The sequence below is a fragment of the Cuculus canorus genome, chromosome 18, assembly GCF_017976375.1.
Source record: "Cuculus canorus isolate bCucCan1 chromosome 18, bCucCan1.pri, whole genome shotgun sequence".
In the NCBI taxonomy this organism is placed as follows: domain Eukaryota; kingdom Metazoa; phylum Chordata; class Aves; order Cuculiformes; family Cuculidae; genus Cuculus; species Cuculus canorus.
In genome coordinates this window covers 7,537,564-7,562,122 of record NC_071418.1, presented here as the reverse complement: position 1 = coordinate 7,562,122, position 24,559 = coordinate 7,537,564, and the positions used below count along the sequence as shown (strand labels likewise).

At 40.1% G+C, this 24,559-nt stretch overlaps 1 protein-coding gene across 6 annotated transcripts in view; it reads right to left on the bottom strand.

Moving 5' to 3' along the window:
* B3GNTL1 (UDP-GlcNAc:betaGal beta-1,3-N-acetylglucosaminyltransferase like 1) overlaps window positions 1-24,559 on the bottom strand; it is an 88,093-nt gene that overhangs the window by 44,201 nt on the left and 19,333 nt on the right. For 4 of the 6 annotated variants that reach the window (XM_054083268.1, XM_054083265.1, XM_054083266.1 and 1 more), the window contains exon 6: window positions 15,866-15,961. The exons of 1 other annotated variant lie outside the window; for it this stretch is intronic. In XM_054083268.1, the coding sequence (XP_053939243.1) occupies window positions 15,866-15,961 (96 nt within the window). Of the gene's footprint in view, window positions 1-15,865; window positions 15,962-22,685; window positions 22,834-24,559 lie in introns of those variants that run through there. One more of the 6 variants, XM_054083270.1, reaches the window with a different exon arrangement.

Below are 24,559 nucleotides of genomic sequence, written 5' to 3'. Positions count from 1 at the left end.
TGAAAATCCATTTTATTAGGTAAGGCTAAGATTATACTGCATGGAATATTGCCTTGTTTCCAAATGCTTACGTCAAAATTAGCTCTAGAGTTTCCCAAGAAGCTGCTCAAAAGCATGCACTTTTTTTTTTACTCAATGGGTACCAGTCTAACACCTCATGCCTTTCCATAGATTCTGTGGTAACTGGTTGGATGTCAATCCCAAAAATAAGTTCTTGATCTGTTTCAGAATTAGCGCTATGGGCAAAGGGTGGCCAACACTTCCTACTGTTTTCAGAGATGACAGCAGAATAAAGGCGACCATTCACTTTACTAGGGGAAAAAAAAAGAAACTAAAAAAGAACCCCTTGCCTCTGGTGTTAAAATTCACCACAAATTTAGATTTGTTTTAAATTTATGCAGCTGACAAAATTAAGAGGAAACATTACTGCACAAAACACGCCGACATGAGCACTGAATCCCAGGAGAACTGATCCTAAGTGCATGCATAATAACGAACTCCCTGATCTAGTTTTCAACTTGGAAAACCATACGCATCTCTTATTTCAGATTCCTTTTAACAGTTTCCAACTAAAGGCCTTATTCATGAGGTAAATTTATATCGGGAATGCCCTAAAGCACAGACAGTGCTCTGCCTATGGACAGACGTTGACTGTTTCCTGAAGATTTATCCCACCCATTTCTCAGTATGAAAAGACTGCTTGTTATTTCCAAAACAGATAATATGATACAGCACTTCTACTAAAAAGTAAAGGACTTTTCATGATCCTTGTCTTCTGAAGACTTCCCTAGTTACAGAAATCCTGTAGTTACAGGATTTAGGCTCAATCATTTTATCCCTGTCTTGTATTGTCTAATGTTTACTGCTACAGCAGCAGCTGAAGGAAGCATTTAGAAAGATCTCACAAGGAAAATTTTTGTTGGCTCTCCCCACTGTGAATCAGAGAGGGTGAGGGTTCACTACAAGATTTTTGGCTCCGAGAACCCACCCAAAGCTGAGATGGCACTGGGTTCTAGTTGTTTATTCTTTACTTTGGCCATGATATGAAACGTAAATCAACCATACAACGGAACATAGATGATGCTAAGACTTCTTTGATGCTGAAATGCAGGGATATGACACCAGAAAGCCAAAAAAACAAGAATATAAAGACACATGGTGAATATTTCTATAACTATTAAATGGCAAGCACTACTCTTGTGTTGATAACGGGTAGGATTCCATCTCCTGACAGCATCACCCTTCATTCAACTGAACTAAAAAATGAAGAAAAAATTAAAATGTTTTATGTTTTAAGAACCTATTCATCTAGGCTTTGATTTGCATAAAATAATATAGCTCTAGATGACAACTTGGTCAAATAAGGATACAAATATAAGGATACAAATTTTGTTTAGGTTTAAACTTTTCTCTGCCAAAATGTCCTATTCCAGGCTATTTTCTAAAAGGATAAAAATGCAAGTTAGCCTTACTCAAATTAGCTGAAAGATGTCTCAAATTTTATTTATACATGTAATAACAAACTTAGCTCTCTGAACAGAGGAAAGCCCATTTACTTTCTGACCTACAGAACTCAAGGGAACCAATCCAGAGATTTAAAGGAACAACACATGCACACAGTAGGAAGGTGCTGAAGCCAAGTATGCAGGTGTGGTAACCTGGGGATTCTGTCTGAGCATTTGAAGAGTTCCAACCAATGGTATGAAACTTGTGCTTTGACATACGTGAAACCTGTGCATTCTTTCACATCCACTTTCTACCAATCAAGATTTGAGCTCCAACCGTTCTGTTTCTGAACCGCAAAACTCATAGACCATCTCTCTTTCCCTTCTCCTTCATGGAAAAATGTTGCAGCCAAGTCTTGGACTTCTTCAGTTCTACTTTTGTTTAATGAGCTCTTCATGGGGTGAGGAGACTACAAAACATCACCATCTTCTCTGTTCTGCTTTCCCACACCATTGTACCAAGTCTGGTGGCTGCATGGACTCTAATTTCTGATGTTTTCTGAACATTACATTTCTGTTTTATAACATTACACCAGGTAAATAAGGACTTCTAGCTTCTATCACATCAGAGCCACCTTAAACTGCGGAATGTCTCCGCTAAAATTCTTTCAAACCAAATTGTTACATCTGATAGCATTATGCATGTTCTTTGATTTAGATCTACAAAAAAGAACTGCTTTATACCCAATCCTATAGTGGATCTAAAGGACGCAAAAGGAAGCTGCGAGGATGAGAGAGGGAACACCACTTCTGTTTGCAGAGAAAGATAGACGGACTTAGGTTTAAAACAATTTGGATTGAAAACAAGAGGAATTTGTTGCCTAACTGTATTCCAAATTATGCCTTTATGGATGGAGTAAAGAATTCTGTCAGGGAGGTGTGGCTGATGGAGAGGAAAACTGGACGAATCCAGGGGACACAAAGAAATTTGCTAGAGGGGAAAAACAGTAGACAAAATTGACTACAAGAGGCAGCTCCAGGAAAATGTCAGGAAAATGAAGGGAAATAAAGAACAGGAGGATATCTCTGCGTATCTAAGGACTGAAAGTCCAATGACGTTGCACGTAAAAAGCAGCATGGATTCCTTGAGTTGTTATACCAGCAGGTCAGCTACTTACAGGCACTTAACGTGAAGTGACATCAACAAGGAGAAAACAGGACCGTACTCTACAACTGACACTTTGCTTTGACTGATGAGAAAGAATCTGAGGGACTTTAAGAAGGACTGGCAGACAGAATGAATTCTTTAACTATTGATTAATCTACGGATAACTGGCTAGGCAAATGCAATCAGGAGTGGAGAGAAAGGGTTAAAACAGTCCTGTTCATGCTAAAAAAACAACCAAAACATCTTTCTTCAGTTCAGGCTTAAGGTTCTTCTTCCATAGCAGAATATAGATGAGTCACAGCTGTTTGGCATCTGGTGCACTGCTACCTAGTGAATGCGCTCTCTTTGTCATCAGACATCTCGGAACAAACAAAACTGGAGCAGCCACATGCAGTTCACTGGAATACGAGCATCCTGTGTGCTTCCCCATGCATTTCTGGGAGTGGAAGGCAAGAATTAGAGGCTACAAACACAGCTTCTGCTTACTTAGGCCTTAAAGAAACACATTTTTCCTTACTACAACTATTTAATTTTGAAAGAGTCTAAAAGCACCCTTCAACTCAAAGTAAGATTTCTATTATGTTAACAAATAAAAAAAACTTCCGGCAGTTAGAAAGGTAGAAGAAAAGCATCCATTCTTCTGGTTTATCAGAGAGGTGTCATGTTTACTGGATGATCAGGAAAACGTAGCTCTGACTCAGCTGCAGCATTTTGCAAATGGAAGATGAGGCAAGCTTCTGGTTATTTGGTTTTGAAATGAAGAAGCTTTCAACCAAATGAAGCAAATTTTATGTATGCCACAGATTCAAAACCAAAAAAAAGTTAATATATTACTTTTGGCATCGAATTGTTATATAGTATCACGTGGATGAAATAGCTCTGTTGAAGCAGCTGTGCGAAGAACTCAAATTGGCTTGTTCTATTCCTCTCTGATAAACCCCTTGCCTGCTTGGAAATTCCTGTTTTTTCCAGACCTCAGTTTAGTAGGGTTATTTGGCAATCTGTCATCTCTCACAGGCACATGCTCACTCATTTTCTTGCAGCTGTGGACATACACATTTCCATAAAAATCTCTATATACCCACTTATAAAAATCAGATTGAGAAGCTCCAAACCTGCGAAAGCAACAAAGAACAGCAAAGCACAAGTAGCAGTTCCTGAGAAATAAGACATATAAGTGACATTTACCTATTTTCCCTTCTAAAAGGAGCATCAAGTTTTCACGATAATACAAGCATATTTACTGAGTGCATTTGAAATCAATACGTGCCACCTCTGTAACAGTGCCCAATACCGTTGAGAACAAATGTTTCTCCTAAATGCCATATTTTAAAATGAATGAATAGCAACAAATGTAAAGTTCTGGTCAAAAGATATGCAAACAAACTGATGTGGACATACAAGCACTGTAAAATGCCACATGATTTGGGGGGCTCTATCTGGACACAGCTATAATCCAGAGATGTCATTATTTTTCAATTCCTGACAATCAGAAGCTCTGAAATAACAGTAAATACTTAACACCATTTAATGCCAGTAAAAATACACACAGCATGTTAAGACGATTCCTCAGCCTAAGCATGATAAAACCGCAATATCTTTGCTCTTAACAAAGTGGAATAATATTTTCAAGCCTTGTTAGAATTATCCCCCCCACCTCACTCCCCCTGTGGAGCCCTGCACTAAGATCAGTGAAGTCCTTCTGCCTTTCAGAGCTACAGGAAACCGAAATAGTGACTAAATATTCTTCAGTGATGTTTTCAGACTTGTGTGTACAACTCCTAAATCTCAGATTCTGATAAAATTACTATGTTCTTTCTCTCAAGGTACCACCAACCCGTAGCAGATCCTTGTTAGTATTCTCGTTTTCTCAGATGAGAATTCTTGCTCTTTATTAGAGGACCAGTGGTGTAATACCTTGGCAAAGTACCACAAATTCTGACAGTTAAAACAATTAAAATATGAAAGGACACTCTGGCAATCACTGCAATAATGAAAGAGTTGGCTGTGCAACACTTTGCAGAAAGGAGGCAAACATCTAACAAAGCAAGACAAAATCCATGAGAAGATTTTAACCTACATCTTTGTATCAACAGATGCAGATCTTACAAAGTAGAGCACTGAGCCTTCCAGCATCATTATTCTTTCAGCTGAGAGACAGAACTAAGGCCTCACAAAAGTGACTTTGTACAATGAAACAGAGCCATAGCCCACAAAAACTGCTTTCGCTGCCGCCCAGTGTGCTGACAGGAAATAGTTACTGCCTTGAGCCTTGATCTGCCCACATGAAATGGAGCTTGCTGCCTGACCACAGACTGGCCTCTGTTCCCTTCATGATTGTTAACGTCTGCTCTGCAGAGCGACAAATAATTTTATGCCACAAAAATAAAAAAAAAACCCCTCTCCTCCGGCCTCCCAAGGCTGGTGGCTTTGGTTTGTTCCTGTTAAAGTGTGCAATCTGACACTGCGATGAAGAGAGCCTGCTTTGCTCATAGGTTAAGGTTTTAATTCTCCTGAAAGATGCCATTAAGATGGAGTTCAGGGTAGGCAGGAAAAGCTCACATTGCTGGCTGTTACCTTCTAAAATCAAGTGGCCAAAAAACTGTTGGCAGTTGATATAACGCATCATTTGCAAATATCATAGGTAAATGCAGCCACAGTCCACTGCTGTGGTGTAGCAGCTACTGAGAAGAGAGGCAGCTGTGATTCCTCTAATTGCTTGGTTCACGCCTACTTAGAACAAACCTCAGCTCCAACATCTCGCACCTGAACAAGTGAGGATGCAGATGGATACATTCAACATGACTTGAGTTTCAGTTCCAAGAAAAAACACATTTTAGGACAGAACAGCAGCACTATCACTTGAAAACTCAACTGTCCTGTTCTTCCAAGGAAGCCACCAGGGATTCGGAGACTGTCAAGCAACTACCTGAAAGGAGGTTGTGGAGAGGAGGGAGCTGGGCTCTTCTCCCAGGTGACAGGGGACAGGACAAGGGGGAATGGCCTGAAGCTCCGCCAGGGGAGGGTCAGGCTGGATATCAGAAAAAAATTCTTCACAGTAAGAGTCATTGGGCACTGGAACAGCTGCCCAGGGAGGGGGTCGAGTCACCTTCCCTGGAGGTGTTTAAGGAACGGGTGGATGAAGTGCTGAAGGACATGGTTTAGGGAGTGTTAGGAATGGTTGGACTCGATGATCCAATGGGTCCTTTCCAACCTGGTGATTCTGTGATTCTGTGAATCTAATCTAATTTATTTATACAGAAGTTTGTGAATATGAAAGCTGTGGATAAACTCTGGGGGTATGGCCAACCTACCTTTTACCCTACCCTTACCACCCTACCCTACCATCCTGCCTGGTGTAAAAGGAAGAGAAGATAAATGGAGACACCTGGATGCATCAGCCCTGGTCCACCTGCAGCACTCATCAGCACTGCTGCTCTTCATGATCAGCAAAAATGGAGGAGTGGAAACAAGTAATTAAACACCAAATACTTGCCAGTACACTTCTCAAAGATTTTTTCCAGGACTGGAAATAATATGACAAGGCTTTCTTGACTGACTTGACTTGACTGAGCACAGCACGGGTAGGCTGTCAGCTGCATAGGGGACTAACTAGGCAAAAAGAAATCTGTTCTCTTTTAGGTTAAACACCTGGGAAATAGATGAAGGAAAGCACAGTGATAAGCAGAAAGCCAAACACGGTCCATTTAGTGTCTTGCTGGGGCATACACTATATTCAGGTCCACTGCAATGCCTCCTTTAGCTCTCTTTCTTCCTTCCATTATAACAATGCTGAGAATTTCCCTGCAATTTCCCAGATGTAAATGATGTGACAGTAAGATTGCTTCGTGCTAGCTTGGGTGCAGTGTTACCTTTCTGGATGAGCAGGGCTCTAAATGAAGCACGTCGAAGTGTATGAGCACCCTTAGCTCAGCATGGCTTTGCAGAGGTCTGTAAACCTGCAGTCTGGTTCCTCTCTGAGACATTAAAACCTGTTTAACTGCAATTGCCAACCTGATGACCAATTTGCCTCCTTTCCCTGTAACTTTAACTCAACAGATAGAACATTTCATGGATGCAGCAATTGTTTTCTCCTGGATATCAGTCTGCTACTTTCTTGCACTCATTAGTGGCCACATTTAAATGTCTTTATTAGAAACTACTACTAAATTTGCTCCTTCCAAAACCAATGGGCAATGAAATATGTGGCGAACTTGTGACTCTTTTGTGAAACATCAGGGAAAGACAGACTCCTTTAGGGGCAAGAGATGAAACTGAGAATGTAGTAGGAAAGTGAAGGCTACTGAATGCTGAAGAGTCAGAACAACTCATTCCAAAAGTTTGCAGTGGAAAACAGCAAAAAGCTTTAGGACAAACAAAACAAAACCGAATATGAGGCATGGCCATACAGTCCAAAAGTTCCCCAAAATTACACAAATAGTTAGGTTTCAGACAAAGAAAAGCATGGCTTGGATGTTCAAAGTAAATGTCGGTTAAGGTGATAAAAAAGTTAGCATCACTGTTATGTGATGTTAAGCACAAACTTGGACCCTGTTTTACTGGCTTTTAGCAGAGAACATGGACATGCCTTTCACTCTAGAGAATACACAATTCTGCTTCAGAAGGATAGGGGAAGACAGATGGAGAAGAGAATGAAGAACATGAACTTCAGATGAGGCAAAAAACAGAACAAGACATGCCAAGTACATCTACTGCCAAAGGCTGCTTGTGCTAAGTGGCTGCAGAAGGAACATTCTTCTAATGTGCTGCAGTCCAATTTAAAAAAAACAAATACCCCCAAAACAAACAAAAAATAAACAAAAGGATGTACATCTTAAGAGTCACTGCTTAGGATCTGAACTCCCAATCACATTATTTTGTCTTGTTACGTATTCATACAGTAGCAGATACTCCAGATCTAGAGGAAAGGAGGAAAATGAAAAAGGTATCAGGTATTACATTCATTCAAAGTTCTTGCACTGTAACAACAAGAGACGAGACAAGGCATAAACACTTTCATGTAAGAAATGGCTATGCTACAGACACTTGATCTACATTGACTATTTCAGTGCACTCGCATCAATGTGGCTCTGTAGTAGAGTTGTGGCTATATTTGCATACAAGTTGTAGATAATTAAGACGCAGCTATGAGCTATGCTGATACAATCCACCTTTATACAAGTGAACCCACATAAGGGCTATCAGTAGTACATTCTGGCATCACATCCCCGGTCAGAGAGATAAAACAACCTTTGTAGTAGCTGAACAAGCTAAACTATATAGACAGCACACTTGTTTTGTCTTTAGTGGGAATAAAAAAACCCCTCCAAAGTGACAAAGAATGAAACACTATTTTAAGTAAAAGTTGAACCATTCTTTAAATAGAACCACAGAATCCTAGGATGGTTTGGGCCGGAAGGGACCTCAAAGCCCATCCAGTTCCACACCCTGCCATGGGCAGGGACACCTCCCACTGGACCAGGTGGCTCCAAGCCCCAACCAACCTGGCCTGGGACACCTCCATGGATGGGGCAGTCGCCACTTCTCTGGGCAACCCAGGCCAGGATCTCACAACCCTCAGTGTGAAGAATTCCTAATGTCTAATCTAAATCTTCCCTCTTCCAATTTAAAGCCATCCCGCCTTGTCCTGTTACTACAGGCTCTTGTAAAAAGTCCCTCTCAAGCTTTCCTGGAGCCCCTTCAGGTACAGGAAGGTTGCTCTAAGATCTCCCTGAAGCCTTCTCTTCTCCAGGCTGAACAACTCCAACTCTTTCAGCCTGTCCTCATAGCAGAGGTGCTCCAACCCTGGATCACCTTCATGGCCTTCTCTGGACCCGTTCCAACAGTTCCATATCTTCTTACGTTGGGGATTCCAGGTGGGACCTCACAAGAGGGGAACAGAGGGGGAGAATCCCCTCCCTCTCCCTGCTGGCCACACTTTTTTGATGCAGCTCAGGACACGGTTGACTTTCCAGGATACAAGCACACATTGCCTAGCTCAAGGTTTTGTCCCAATTTGTCCTTACTACTTTACAAAATAATCATAATCATAATCATGATATGAACATGTTTGTTACTGTATTTATTTCATTCTGATATTTTGAGGGTCCATGTATGCCAAGAATTAGACAAAATAACTGTAGTCCTCCTGGCACGCTGAGAAATTATATGCCTGAAAATAACAATTCCTTTTATTGCACAAATTTCTGCACACCTATCTCTTACATGGACAGGTACGCTTAATATCTACTCTGCTAAATTCAACGCTAAGTTCAAGAGCATAAATGAATGGAAAATCTTGGAAAATACTTCAAATTTGTCTAATAATAAAGTCTGGGAACATTTGCTTTCAGTAGCTCTGAAAAAAACCACTATAAGCTGCAGCAGCTATGAAGCCATAATGTTTTGTTTACCAGCATCATCAGCATTTTCCAGTTTCACTACGACATTCTTAGTACAAAGCTGCTGGGTTTACATTTCCCCTCTGCCACCTCTCCCTGCGCTGAGGGAGTAGTGCAAGTGGTGCAAAGGTTAAATCCGCCCACATGACAGAACCCACCTCATCCAGAGTGGTGGCAGAGCACCAGCAGCTACGCTGAAGCCAGATGCAAGAGCTTTTCCTTCCTGGTTGCGCACCCTGTGCATTGCAGCCACCCAGATTTCCGCTGGGGCCGAGCTTGGCCATCCCTCCACAAACCACAGAGCACGTGCTCGCTCCATCTCCCTCAAACGTGGTCAGTCCAGTTCCCAAAACATGGGCTACAGACACAAGCACTACTTCCAGAGGAACTGGACACGATAATCATAGGATTATAGACTGGTTTGGATAGGAAGGGACCTTTCCAGCCCATCCAACCCAACCCCCTGCAGCAGCAGGGACATCTATAACTGAATTGGGCTGCTCAGAGCTCCATCCAACCTGGCCTGGAATGTTTCCAGGGACTGGACTTGGATCATCCTTAAAATCATGGAACTACAATACATGAACAGGCAAATATCTATTCTTTATGAAAGAGCACACATTGCTCACAGTTACAGCTGATCCAAGCCAATGCTCTGAAAAGCGCTCTATTATTGTTTTTTATTTGCATAACTTCAGCTCCAGAACTTCCGCTCATGATCCATCCAGCCAAAGGTGTGCAGCCAGAATAAAAATCCTATGGCACAGTTTCTCACACTTGCCCTAAGGAAAATATAAAACCTGAATTAATCACTAGATCTGGATGCTTAGAGCTGTCAGTCCGGACCGTAATCTATTTGCTTTACCACATAAAGTAAAAAAAGTCTCAAGCTTAATAGTGTAACTTTTATTGTTAATACTTTGAGAGGATCTGGTGGATGTAAGTATTTTAAACTTCATCTTCCTTAGCTAGTCAAAAAAATCAGACAAGCAAGAACTACTGCCGAGGCAGATGTCGAACACAGCAGTGTGAGAGCAGTACAAAAATATGCGCAGAAACAGAATGCAGAGTGTGAGAGACCAAACTGCCTTTAGACCCCCAATCCAATACGGGAAACAGTGCTTCCTTACTCACTCACGCAGTCACTCCAATTACTATGGAAAGTACAGAGCTCTCCTGAAAATCTGGCCCAGAACTTTCAGCACTAAGAGCTGAGGCCAAAAACCAGAAGTGATTTTCCAATAATAAAGAGCCCATACTTAACTCATGCTTGTACACAGTTTATAAACCGTGAAAAACTGTTCAGTGCCCAGTTGAAAAAGACATTGCTTTTTCCTATACATAAGGGTATAACAGGGAGCTGCATTGCATTACAAATGTCCTAAATCAATAATTTTTATTACACTAAAAGCCACAGTAAAATTATTTCCCTTTTTTGTGGAATCAGCACTTTGATTTTCAAATTCAAAGAAATAAAATGACAGGAGGTGAGGGCTGATCTGCTCTGGGCTTTCACATAGGGAGGGTCATGTGAGAAATAAAAAGCACTAAATTAGTCAGAAACTTGCAGTTGGAGTAGGCCTTTAGGGCTGAAATTAAAAATGAAGTTACAGCTACTCCAGTCTCACTGATCCCTTTAAAACAAAACCTGGCTTTTGTCCCTTATCCGTAGGACAAAATAATGTTTCCTTACGCTACCAAAGGCAATGAGAGAGAAGCCCAAGTGAAGGACAAAGGACATCTATCTATAAGCTGTTGCATCAATAGGATAAACAGAGATGACCAAACACGAATAACTGGAATGCTCAGACACTGGAAGTTATTAGTTGGTTCCAGCCATGTCCCTACCTGCAGTCCCTCATTAATAACCAAGTCCCAATTTTATTTTAAATTCTTATCCTATTTGTTAAAGTAATTTTCAGAAGTACTGGGGAGCCCTAAATGTCAATAATAGTTTGGGAAACAAATGATGCCTTTCTGAAATTGGTCCTGGGCAGTTTTCCCTCACACTCAGCACTACTTGTCCATCGCAAAATCAAATGTCTCCAGAAAAACAGTTTTTAGGATGCAAACATGCTGCATTCCATATTGGTATGATTAATTCCTTACAATACAAGAAGACATCATCAACTGGAAGAAATCATAAATCAGAGCAGAGATAAACTGTTTTCTACCTGCTTAATGTCAATGTCTGTCAAAAGCAGATGATGCTCGTCCTGCCATCCATCACGCTGTAAGACTGCATTCATCAAGAGCTTTTTGGAATAAAGCTGAACTTATTCTACAGCCAAGCTGGTTTTATACTAGATTAAATGATTCTGTTCCATCTAAATATTACTTTGTATTATGAACCACATCGAAGCCTTGTCTAAGCATGCAAATTATCGAACACATAAAAAGGAAAAATCCGAGTTGTTTAGCACCACTCTCCCACACCACAGTGTCCCTCTGAACTAATGCAAAATCCCCAGCACACAGAGCAAAATCTGTGTACGTTGCTGAAATACTACAAACCTGTTTCCAAATTCAGAAACATTTGTCCCCGAGTTGCCTTTACACAAAGCCTCATTGGGAAGTTCTCACTGTGCTTGGAGCTCACAGATGCTGGTAAGCCATCTCTCATTAAACTTTCTAGAACTCTACTAAACCATCTGACATGCATTTCCAAACATAAATACAAACACTGGCTGGCTTGTGAAAGTGGTATCCTCCTTCAGAGGGGAAAAAAGGATGAACCACAAAAGGCAGAGCCAATGGTTTCTTTTATATTGTATCTGCCTCACCACATGCGAACCATGTTCTTTTGCTCAGGAGAAAAAAGTCAAGACTTCACTATTAATGACAGTTCTTTAGATAACATGGGTGAAGGAAGAGGAAACAGTGACCAAAAAACCCAGGAAAGTATTGAGTATCTTTTTATTGAAAGACAGCAAATGCAAGCGAGCCATTAACAGCGGAAAATATATGACGGCAAGGGGATATTAATCAGCCTTTTCATCTTTTATTCATTCTCAAGTAGGAAAGCCTCACACTCTGTCCAGTTTTTGCCTTTACTAATACAACCCGACAGCAGGCACTGCATTTGTCCACTCTCAAATCGCAATCTCAACTGTTAATTCAGTTCTGACACACTGAAAATCAACCCTGCAACGTTCCAGTCTGCAAGTAGACAAAACAGATGCTCTAAGCCAGAGAGGATTGTGGCCCACCTGAAAAATTCATCCTACCTGCACTCTGCTTCTATCAGCTTTCTGCCAGGAATTTGACTATTGAGATGCCTGATGACAATGAAGTATTGAGTGTATGGAATTTATGGAAAGGTCCAGCCATGTTACCAGTATTGAGTGTATGGAATTTATGGAAAGATCCAGCCATGTTACCAGAAGCAGCCGGTAACGAGCCACATGCTCCACTCAGCTAAAGGGCTGCATCTATTTCCAAACTGAATATCTGTAGTAAATGCTGGTTTGGAGCATGACCTTCTATCTAATATTAACTAAAACTCGAATGTTAGAAGACTTTAGTAAGTAGAGAAGCACAGCTTTTAAAGCTATTACCTCGATTTAGCAGGCACTTGTGACACCACAGAAAATTGAATGTTAATTGTTCTGGTGGCCCAGGGACATTGTTGATAAACACTATGGATCACTGTAGAAAGCTTCCAGCTTCATCCAACAGACAGCTGGGAGCCAACCTGCCAAGCACAGTGCGTACCAGTGAGCAATGCAGACACCTCATAGTGGAGCAGACACACCAAATCACCAGGTTTTGCTCAGACCATCTTTTTTGTAAGCAAGGACAACCCACCCTCAGCAGTCACCAGGCCCCTCATATTTGTAAGTGCCTCCTCATGGAGCGCTCCGTTTGCCTCCTGTTCTCTGAGTGAGCAACCACAGGAAAGCAGAGAGGTTTTTTGTCTTTGGGAAGGAAAAAGGGCATGGCAGATGGAATTGTGCTTCAGGCTGACCAGAATACCTCACAGGCTGTCTACGAGACTGAACTCACCTAAAAGAGTGATTTAAGACATAGATATGAATAGTCAGCAACAATGCTTAAAAACTCCTTGTATAAATATCTGTGCCATTAATCCAATCTTAAAACCATACAGACATTTTTACTTACACAGCACAGTAAAATTGCCAGTGTACAAGAGGGCTGCGTGACCAAACTTCAATCACACTTCAGGCACAATTCAGGCTTGGATATCTTGTAGGATTAGTTTTGATCTAACTTTTTTCACTTGCTCTGACATCAAAATAGTCAGTTTTCTTAATTCGTTTGCTCGTTTTCTTCCTGTTGCTGTGTTCTGTGTTTAATGAACAATTAAAATTACCTATCATTTTTCACTATTGGCCGGAAAGACAGCAAGTCCACCAGAGTATATACACGTGTTTTAAAGCTTATATTAGCATACGTATACAAGTGTTTTAATCACTCATCATTTATACAAAAGATATCCTTAAACAAGCAAATACTGATCTTTTCAAGAGTAGTTCTCTCATTGTTATGCTCCCTTTGTACTCTCACTCCCCCAACTCTCTAGGGTGTGTATTCTGAATTTCACGCATACCATAAAGGGTCTTTGGAATGTTACAGTATAATTGTTAAGAGACACATTTAATGGATCAGTAAGCATCAAGAGGCCAGGGTTAAGGGAAAAGAACAGTTTAAATGCTAGAAACATTTTGTACTGAATGATCTTCTCAGCGTGAGGACAGAGGAGAGACATTTGATCCAGAACTCTGGTATTGACTCAAGTGATTAAAAACTGCGGCCAGCACCATGGCACACAGAGCCACCAACCACCTAAGAAACCACTGGCTGCCACCCACTTCTCAAGCTGGACTTCAATCACTGCCCAGCAATCAAAGGCTACTGGATATTATGGGATTCGCAACATGAATATTACGATGGGGATTACATGTTCTTGATAATTGGATTTTATTTTAATTAGCTGCCTCTCTCCCCAAATAATCTGGATGTGCACAGTACAGAACTGCAAAAGGGGCAACCGGAAACAAAGCTGGGCACATTCACTACGGGAAACCGCCGGAGACAATATGCTGTAAATTAAAGCAAATTTTCCTGAATTCCCAGATGCACTGCTCCTCCCCAAAATTCTATAAATTAGGAAATGCCCTTCATTACAGGTTTTTTGGGGGCTTATTTACTGAACAGAGTTTCAAAGAGCACATCCAAAATAAAATGTACAGTGTCTTGGGGGCAGGGGAGTGGGACAAATCAAGCCTATCCTTACATAATTGATTCCTATCCTCATTATAAAAGAACAGCTGAGACGGGTTTTACAACCAATTCCTCCTCCTCTCCAGACTTTTCCAAGTCAAGGAAAGGCAAAATAATTACTTCCCTACCTGCGTTTCAGATAGAAGAATGGATAGCAAGGCAGGGGCCTCCAGAGCATGACTGCTCTGGAAATCAAGCAGTTCTTTTAGCTCCAGAAAGCCAAGGTTCCCACAGCCTGGTGCCACAGCTGAAGCCTGTCTTAGGACTGGGCACCTAAAACCTCAGTCCAAGTGGATTCTATGGTGCTTAACAACATACGGATTGCAGCTGCTGCAGTGCAATCTCTCCTTGCTTCACACTTCCACAGCATTTTTAGACACCTATTGTCTCTAAAGAACTTCTGTTTCTGTGTTAAATTTGGTGGAGAGCAGGTAACAAGCTAAAAAAATTAATTAGGAACACATAAATAGCGTTATTTTATAAATCTCATTTTGTTAATAAACTCATGGACAAGCAACACATGTTGTGCTATGCAGCCTTTGAGTCCCAGTCCCAGTGGATTTTCCAAAATTCCTCATCTATTTGTAAAATACGTGAATCTAAATTCTATGTAAAAAATATGGATTGCACAGGCTGCTTGGTTAAAGCTTTAAGTGGTATCTATAGGCCTGTGAGATTGCAAGGAAATTCCTAGGTAACTGTATTTACATCCTGCTATCCGCACTAAATCATCTCTTCTGCAAGACATCTATCCCCTCTTAAAAGGGGTTTTCTTTTTCCATGCCTTTCCTTAAATATCAGAATTGAGATTTTTTTTTTTAATTTACAGCTTAATTTCCCATTCAGCGGCAGCTTTCACAAAGCACTTCAAACTGTGTAGGATGAGTTTTAACATCCTCAAGTTTTTCTTGTTCTTCTTTTCAACAATATATTGATCTAAATGTTGCTGTCAGAGAAATTCACTTTTTTTAAATATTTTTTTCCTAAAGCCATAATCAAAGGCAAACCCAAACATTCTATGGGTAACTTTTTCTGTAACTACTTTCGTTTGATGAATTATTGACAATTTTAAAACAAGGTCTATGGATTACTTCTGTTACCACTGCCAAGCTGCCTCTCACTCACAAACGCGCATCACGATGGTTACTGCTTGCAAAACTGTGATTTTAAAATACTCTCCAATGAAACTTCAGCAGATACAGAGGGCGGTCAGTACCTCACCTGTGGGGTACGAGGGGTGGTGGAGAGCATTCTCAAGAAATACTTTTCTCCTTTTGTATTTAAATACATCTTTTCAAAAGAATACCTAAAACTAATGGTTAGAACATGAAAGAGTTCACATTGAACTCCATACAGCAGTGAGGAATGTAAGTTCCCTGTGAACCAGAACTTGAGAGCTTCACTGTCACTCCGTGTGGAGTCACCATTGCATAATGATCCCATGCACCACGAACTTGTCTTTTATTGAAAAAAAAACAGCCTTTAAATATCAAAAACTATAACCGTAGTAAGTTATCGAGTACTGCTAATGACTGAAAAATCCTTCTAAATGAACCTCGGGCTCTATTTTACTGCTGTGTTTTTAGTCACAGCTGAAACAGCAATACCTGTGTAAGAAGCTGTTCTTCGGTCAGGCTATTGATCCAACGAGTGTACCGTTCCGTAGACTCCAGTGGCTCTCTTTGGACTTGGCAACCAATAATCTAAAGCAACAAGAGACAAATCCCCTGTGTAAATTGCTGTACGCCCATATGGCAACAAGATCATAAAGCATGCAAAGCATGGGAACTCCAGGAATTCAGATTATCTATACAGTCCTTATTAGTCCCCGTTATGTTCATAATTTAATATAGTTGAATAAATTAATATGTCACTGTCACTCTGCTCAAATTTTAAGTTACAGACTTTCAAAGGTCTCTAACACTGAGAATTCTCTTTACAATAGGTTCAGTCTTTGGAATACTTGAACAATTTTGGTTGAAATTTTCAAAGGGAAAGGTACCTGGAATGCAAAATTTCAACCAAAATATTTAAAGTTTGGCAAACGCAAATTAGAACTTGGATAACAGCAGACAATTGCACCAACAATACTATCACTTATAATACTGGGTGATACTCAAAATCCATATAAAATAAGGAAAAACACATCTGTATTCTGATTTGTCTCATTCATGCCTATGCTGTAGATACCCCATTGTGATTTGTTCGCTTCAGTACTATAGCCATTTGAGCAACATTTTCTTCTCTAATGCGGTTCCATAGCTGTACAGGTTAAATGCAAATCCAAGTATTGTGAAAATCTGTTGGCATAATAAATAGCTTCTGATAGCATCAAACAAACAGAATATTAGAAAGATTTCATATTATCTGTAATTGCATAGACACACATTATTGCATTTTCACACAAAAACTGAACTGTTCATAAATCTCTGATCAGAGAGGGGAGAACCCAGGAGTACGGCTGCACAGACCTCTGCTGCTGGCTGCTCCCGATGGTCTGCAGCCTACCTGAAACCATTAAGGTATAACAGGACTTAATTACTTAAGCACAGTCAGCTGATACTGATTTATACCAACCACTGAACTCCCATCACAGCACAAGTGCCTGTTTCTCCCCCAGACTTTGCCAGCACCTCCTGTTCATTGAGAATTAACAACAAAGTGTAGGCATCAGCATTTCTGAGCAGGACCTGCAGGTAATCATGTACTGTTCAAGAAGACCATGGAAAACTTTTATAATAAACTCCATTTATTTCCTACCCCAAGAATGCACAAAGAATTCAAGTGCATACACTGAGCAAGTTCAAGTCTTCCAAGTGTCTCTATTTACAGAGCTTTAATCTCCCCATGTAAGCAGCCAGGTTAGAAGCCTGCACTTGCCCTTTTGAGTGCTTTTGATGTGGAAACAGAAATACCACGTAGAGATCTTGCTGGAGTACTGCTGGCACTCAAACATCACAATTTAGAGTATGATTAAATACAATCAAAAATAAGAAAGATGGGGGAAAAAAAAGAAATTTTGATTTGCTTCTCCTGTAAGAACAATACAGAATGCTTTCAAGCTCGGGAATATTTCATCAATGACACCACTTCATCCAACCTGACCTTGAACACCTCCAGGGATGGGGCATCCACAGCTTCCCTGGGCAACCTGGGGCAGTGCCTCCCCACTCTCAGGGAGGCACCACTCTCACCGTGAAGAAATTCTTCCTTATATAATACAGACCTAACAGTCCTATGCTTGTTTCATATATGGAATTAAAGGAAGAGAGAGAAGAAAAGAGAGATTAATATACTTAAAACCTTACTAAAATGTTCTCTATGGTAGTGGCCTTAAGTCTGTTTTTTTCTTAAAATTACCCAAACGTGCTATCAACATACACAACAGAAGTGTTTCTTTCCAGAAGACTTCCTAGTTATACTTAGTCTATTGGTTCACAAGCAAATTGAGTTGCTGTTTTCACTCCTCCACCTCACCCAGAAAAACCAAACCAACAACTACCTGAAAATTCCTTTCTTTAAAAACAAAAGAACAAAAAAAAGCCATAGTTGAGGTTCTCAGCAGCCTTTTGTAAGATTTTATGGAGGTACCAAACTCATTGGTGGGGCACATATAAGCACCTCCCCTCCTGCTGAAGACAGCGTTGTCAAACATCAGTTAACTATGACCTTTAGTGAAAGAGGAAAGCAAAATAAAACACACTGAACAAGATAAATGCACATTATTGAGAACAGCTGCATGCTGATCTTGCAACAGAGCAGAAAAATAACAAGTGCATAAACAAGTTAGCATTTTGTAAGAAGTGAAATGTCCACACTTCCCTCTTCCCTACCATAACAGCAGAATGTTTCTGCACACAGACTTTCTGCTTTCTTTGCATTTTCAGAACCAATGTGACTCAAGATTGCTTACAACATCATCTTAAGAGACCCCAAATTTCAGGAAAGCTTCCAGCCTTTCAAGGAGTTATTAAGTAGGACCCCCTGGGACAGAGTCCTCGGGAACAAGGGAGCAGAATGAAGTGGGCTAATATTTAAGGAGGCTTTCCATAAAGCACAAGAGCGCTCAGTCCCCAGATGTAGGAAATCGGGCAGAGAAGGGAATAGACCAGCGTGGCTGAGTCGAGACCTGCTGGTCAAACTCAAGAACAAGAGGGAACTGCGCAGGCAGTGCAAGGAGGGACAGGGAATCTGGGATGTCTATAGGGATGCTGCCCGGTTGTGTAGGGATAAGATCAGGAAGGCCAAGGTGCAGCTGGAGCTGAACTTGGCAAGGGAAGTGAAGACTAACAAGAAGGGCTTCTACAATCAGGAACATCAATCAGAAAAGGAAGGTTAAAGGGAATGTACACCCACTGATAGATGAAAATGGTGACCTCATATCAACAGACGAGCAGAAACCACACCATGAGCACATACAGGCACTGTTCTGAGAGTTACCAAACTGCTCCACTGAAACACAAGAGTATTTCAACGATACATCTGACACATACAAAAATCAGCAGTCTACATCCAGCAGCAGCCATCATCTGCTCATGTGCCATGCCCTGTCCCAGCTTCTCACTGGATGTTTGTAAATGCAATATTCAGACAGAGATGTTTCTTATTTCCATCATTCCGGGTTTTGATCTTTTACCTTGCACACAAAAATGGAAAAGGAAGTGGATGAGAGGAAGCAAAGATTGAATGAGTTGACGGTATTTAAAATGACCATGCGTTCTGCAGATGTGGCACTTTTTCTTTTTTTTAATCACTACAATTTCTGAAAACCAGAAGAAAACTTGGCAGGTGAGTGAAAATGTTTCTGTCTTTCCTCTGTATTGATTTTGTTGGCTTTCATTCATGGAATATTTTGAATACTATTCAGTTGTAAAAAGTTCTCATTTTCTTCCTGGGTACCCCTCCCACCTCCCAATACACAAATTTATGTATCCATTTGTCTAAAAGATCAGCAAAGTTTTAGGTGCAGTATCTCTAATGCTGGCTGTTCCAAGGATGGCTCAGCAGCATGTTTTTATTGGAAGCATCACATGGAAATTACCACAAAAAGAGCATTTGATTGAGACAGCCCCAGTATTCTTTGAAGAATACTGAAGTAGGTAAGCAAGACCATCTTGAAGAAATTTATTAGCTCTGTTTCCAGTTCTGCTTCTTAATATTCTTACTTAGAGCCAGGAATTAAAGCTCTATATAGATAATACATAGTTTGTAAAATTATATTGGGAGATATATATACATATGGTATATTATTGAATGATCTTCCTTCGAATTGTGATGGTGCTTTAGAAGAGTCTGTCTATAAAATGCTAACATTCAGGAAATAAAACTACGTCAACAATAATTCTTTTTTAGGCCTGATTTAGCTGCAATTTAACCAAATCCCCTTAAGCTTCCATGTATCTCATTACCAGTAACAGTAGCTAAGAGAAATCATAAAGTTTCTTTAAAAGGCAAGAAATTTATTTTTTTTTTTACAATGAGACAAAATTACAAGGGGGTTCATCCAAAAATCTATTGTATCTGAGAACAGAGAACCAGAGTTGCATACTGAGGACACGTGACATTGAGTTCCCAGTAAGTACATGGTCATCTCAGTATCTTCTTTCACCGATAAGAAACTTATCTGGCATAGCAACAGCTAAATAGTCTAGATATTTCTACTAACAATCAGCATTTTGGATTTGACCTAACTAAAGGGAAGATTTAAAATTTATGTCGTTAAAAATACTGAACAGTTTTACTTCAATTATCTTGTGTTTTTCTATGGGCCGAAGGCCTTTTATGTTCTAATTCAACACAATAATGAAATGATTGAAGACACTACTGGCTCTAGGAAGGATGTTGTGACCATCATTTACTGTAATCAAAAAAAGAAAAATACATGGAAGAGATATTTTTATATGGTTAAAATCTTTCCAAATTATATATACTGAGAAGGCGGTGGTAAAATGTATTTTCTGCCACCTTCATTTCCAGCAGAGGAAGCAGTGTTCTTCAAACAAATGACACCTGTGAGGTAATTTGCATTAGATGCAAAGATACAAAACACAAACCACACTCCAGTGTACTTACAGAGTGTTTTATAATTTCTAAAATATGTTGGCAGTGCTGACTCCCCAGAGAATCCTCAGGTCAGACAAATGTCCATTTTGGCAGATGTTCTTATCTTGTAGAAATACATTTTTAAGAATAACTGTTAAACGTTTGACTTGGCATTGGTTCATGTCCGAAGTCCGCAAAAGGATGTTACAAGTTTATTTTCGGCATATAAAGAAAGAGTAATTAAAAACCAAGGAAGTCTGAACTTCCTTTAGTGAATTTACATGAAAAACAAGAAATTGGGGTGGTGCAATGATACTGGGCCTGCCTCAGCACTACAGGACGTGTGCAAATAAAGAGGATGGTGTCACGCATGTGAAATCACAGAGGACAAACACAGCATTTTTGGAAAAACTTCCAAGTAACAGCAGAGATACTACAGCAAATCTGTAGGTACTACAGCACATTCAATGAGTTGCAGAGGTCCTTTCTACAAGTGAATAAGCAAGGCCCTGCGTTTTGATAATTAGCTCAGGCATGAAAAAGCCCCAGGCCTCAGAAGCCCTCATTCAACATCTGCCATCCTGGGACAAGCAGAAATCTCAGTTCGCAACCTCTACGTTAAGCTGAGCGCACGTGCGATCTGAATTGGATGCAAATTAATAAACTCTTTGGATCCCGTCAAGATGCTTACACAACCAGAGCTTTGCATAAAAGCTTAACAACAGTCAAAGAGAGCAATATGTTTGCACAATTTCTGTTCTAAAACTGATTTCTCTTGCATCTGTAGCTCCACAAAGCACTATTGGATTAATAATAGTTAGCACGACAGCAAAATACCTAAACCCAGGAGAAGGGAATATTGATTTTCAACCATTTTACACTTCAGATATAGTTTTAAAAATGAAATATGCTGAAAGTTTGCATTACAATCAGCCATTGATGAATATCAGTCTCTAGTAACCACAATCTCAAGAAGGGATCAGTGGCATGTGGAGGCCACATTAAACACTAACTACAACGTGGTGTAAGTTGGGACTTTGAAAATGCACTGCATTTTTTCAGAAGTACCAAATTAAAAAGAAACTTTAAGGAAGCTGCCTAATAAAAAGCCAAGACGCAGCTGAATTCCAACCGATTTGGGTGACATACACGTGAAGGCCTAATCAGTGAAAACCATAAGAATAATCCTGTCCTTCATATTCTTCAGTGCATAAAAAGGAAATCACAGTTTCTCCTCTTAAACATACTCCACTGTCACTATTTGGGAACACAACTCTTCACACAACTACTGCTCTGGTCCTCTTGTCCTCCAGACTAGAAGAAGAAAGTATAAAAACATTTATCTGGGGATTGTTTCTCCTTCATGAAAAACAAAATTATTTGTGACAACTGACAACTGTAGGTACTCCCCACAGGAAAACAATCTCACTTCCCCCTCTGTCCACAGCAAAGATAGACCAGAGCCTCCTCAGATCTCCTCAGCCCATTTAGTGGAGCAAAAGCTTATGATCAGGGTTAAGCAAACTAATTTGACATGTTCATCGTTCCTTCAAAACATGCCAGTATCCAATTCTTTTCTGTTTAATAGCTCCTAAATGAATTAATGCTTATATTCAAGCTGAAGTCCATAGGCAGCACTTGCTAGGACAAGCCTGGGCAACACACACCAATCTGTCTCACACATGCTTCGTAAGGAGAACAAAAGGAAAGCTGATGCAAACTAGCTGAGAAGTGTCTCCAAACTTTCAGGTATTCATACCAAGCTAGCAGAGCTTAAGAACTTGTGGTATAAACACACAAAGCCTCAAAAACTTGTGCCTTCCAATAGTGTCCCAGTGACAGAATCCTTGTAGTGTCCCAGTGACAGAATCCTTGTCAACAGGACTTGGTCCCAGAGAGCTGTATTTCATAAAATAATACATGAATTAGTAATTGGTCTTTTGAGAATCAAACGCCTCCACTCTAAATGTTACCAATAACAGAATAGTTCCATCACACAAGATCTTTAAAAAAAAAAAAAGTCTTCCAGACCAGAACAGCTTAAGAGAGTAGAAATTAATTTGCTCTTGGTCTTTAAAGCCTGTGCAGGAAATGGGGCTGACAGAGCTCAGGGCTGCCACAGCGTCACCCCAGCCACGTCCCATTACCTGAATCTGCAGGCAAGACTCTTGCTTTTTTAAAATAGACACACTGGTTTCTTTGAAAAACAACTGGTTGAGGAGTCATTCCAAAGGCAATTCCACTGTTTCACTGTTTAGTAACCAGGCTTAAATGCAGATTGCTTTCACCCTGATTTGAATAACGTGAAAGAGGAAGAACGTCATGGGTTAGTTAGGATTGAGGAGAAAATATCTCTTGTTAGAGAAACTCGGAGACTTTTCTTACCTGTAGATCTGTAGCAGTAACAACAGTAGACTGAAGCCTCCAATATTAGAGCCCACTGGGAATACCAGCCTTTAAATCTGGCTCTCAGCACCAACCAGCAAGGCGAGGACTAGGAACAACATTTCTGGAAGTACACTGAGACTACATAAAGTCAAAAATCCCAGCGAGAAGAAGTTGCAAAACAGTGGGAAGTCTAAGCCTGCATATTAGAATTTCAGGAACAAACCAAAAAAAGCACACTGCTTTACAAACACTTCTCAAGCTTCTGCTCCCTCAGCCTCCCCCTGCACTGGTCTGTCATATGAACTGAAGAAGGACCAGAACTTCAGATACAGAACAGAACTTTATTCAAACACCCCAGCCATCCTCCAAGGCCAGAAAATTCAGTGGCACAATTACTTTGAGGACAGTTGAGAGATCATTCTTTTAAGAACAATAGTACACCGTGACATTAGTTAGTGGATTTGGGACCAGAACATTGACTTTTCTTTTCTCAAAGTAACTCAACTTGTGTCAGAACTATTGGAGAGCTCTGGACCAAACTGATCTATTTGCTCATCAGGAACAGCTGCATATATTCCCACTTCTCCTTTCAGGACTTTGAATTAGAATTCTGTAAAATATAACATTCATCTAGAAAGTACACTACACATAGTCATTACAGGTATTTTCTACATAGTAAAATGGAAAAATACGTTCCATTTAGGTCAAACATAGACTAATTTTTGCCTTTGCAGGGTTCAAGAACAAAAAAAGGAAATCCTTACACCTAAAAGGTAACAACACATGTCAAGAAAGAACAGAAAATAAGAACCAGCAGAAGGTTAGGGGAAGGAAAAAACCCAAACCTGAGGTCATTGTCCAAAAACCTGCAAGGAAACTCTCCGATTCAGCAGAAAGTTGAGAGAAAGTGATGGCACAAGCCAGGCTCCAGGCTCCAGTGCCTGCTACCTCTGTGCCCTACGTGGAGCATACACACATTTACTGTTTCTGTTAAGGTTTAAAATCTTGGGCCTTTCTCTCTAATAATTCCTGAGAATTTTTACACTTCTCTAAATTGAAGATTTTAGGCACTAATCTGTCAGATAACTGAAAAGAGGGAACTCTTATTTGCCATACTAAATCAGACTAACTTTGGCTTATTTATTTAATGAAGAGCAAAGATCAAGTTAATCTTTCCAAGTATACCAGTAACACCACACCAAAACAGGACCACAAGTGTAGGTTAGTTTAGAGCACGGGAATAACAAGTTTGTGTTGTTTAGAATATCTCATGAAGATGTACCCTTCAGCCCACTCTGGCACTCCTTACTTAATTGATTGTCATTTAATAATTCATACTGAGTGTTGTTAGGCAATGAAGTATAGCAGAATATAAACAAAACAGTTGAAGTGCTTTCTAAATAGACTACAAACTTAAGTTGAAATTAGTCTAATTTTAAAAATGTCTTAAGATACAAATAGAGAAGCAAGAAATATGATCGCTCTTAACACTAATTTCCATAAAACAAGCGTACTGGATCAACTTGCCTCTCTGGTTATTTGGCATTTTACCACAGAAATAAATTAACCGATTGATATCAGAACGAAAAAACCTTTTGATGTATCATTTTATTATGTTCATAATATGAATTAGGTGAACTGCCACTCAATTACTACTACAACTATAATTTGATAAATTACATTGTAAGCATTATCAGATTTCATAAGAGACCCAATACAGGTGGGGTGATGAGCACACACTCCACCGCTAGGCAGCAGGTTGTTTGGCAGACACTCCTCAGCTGAAACAACCGCAATAACCTCTGCTTTGACAGAGGATTCTCTGCTGCTTTGGAAGAGTTCAAAATGTGCTTAATTCCCAGAGACTGACA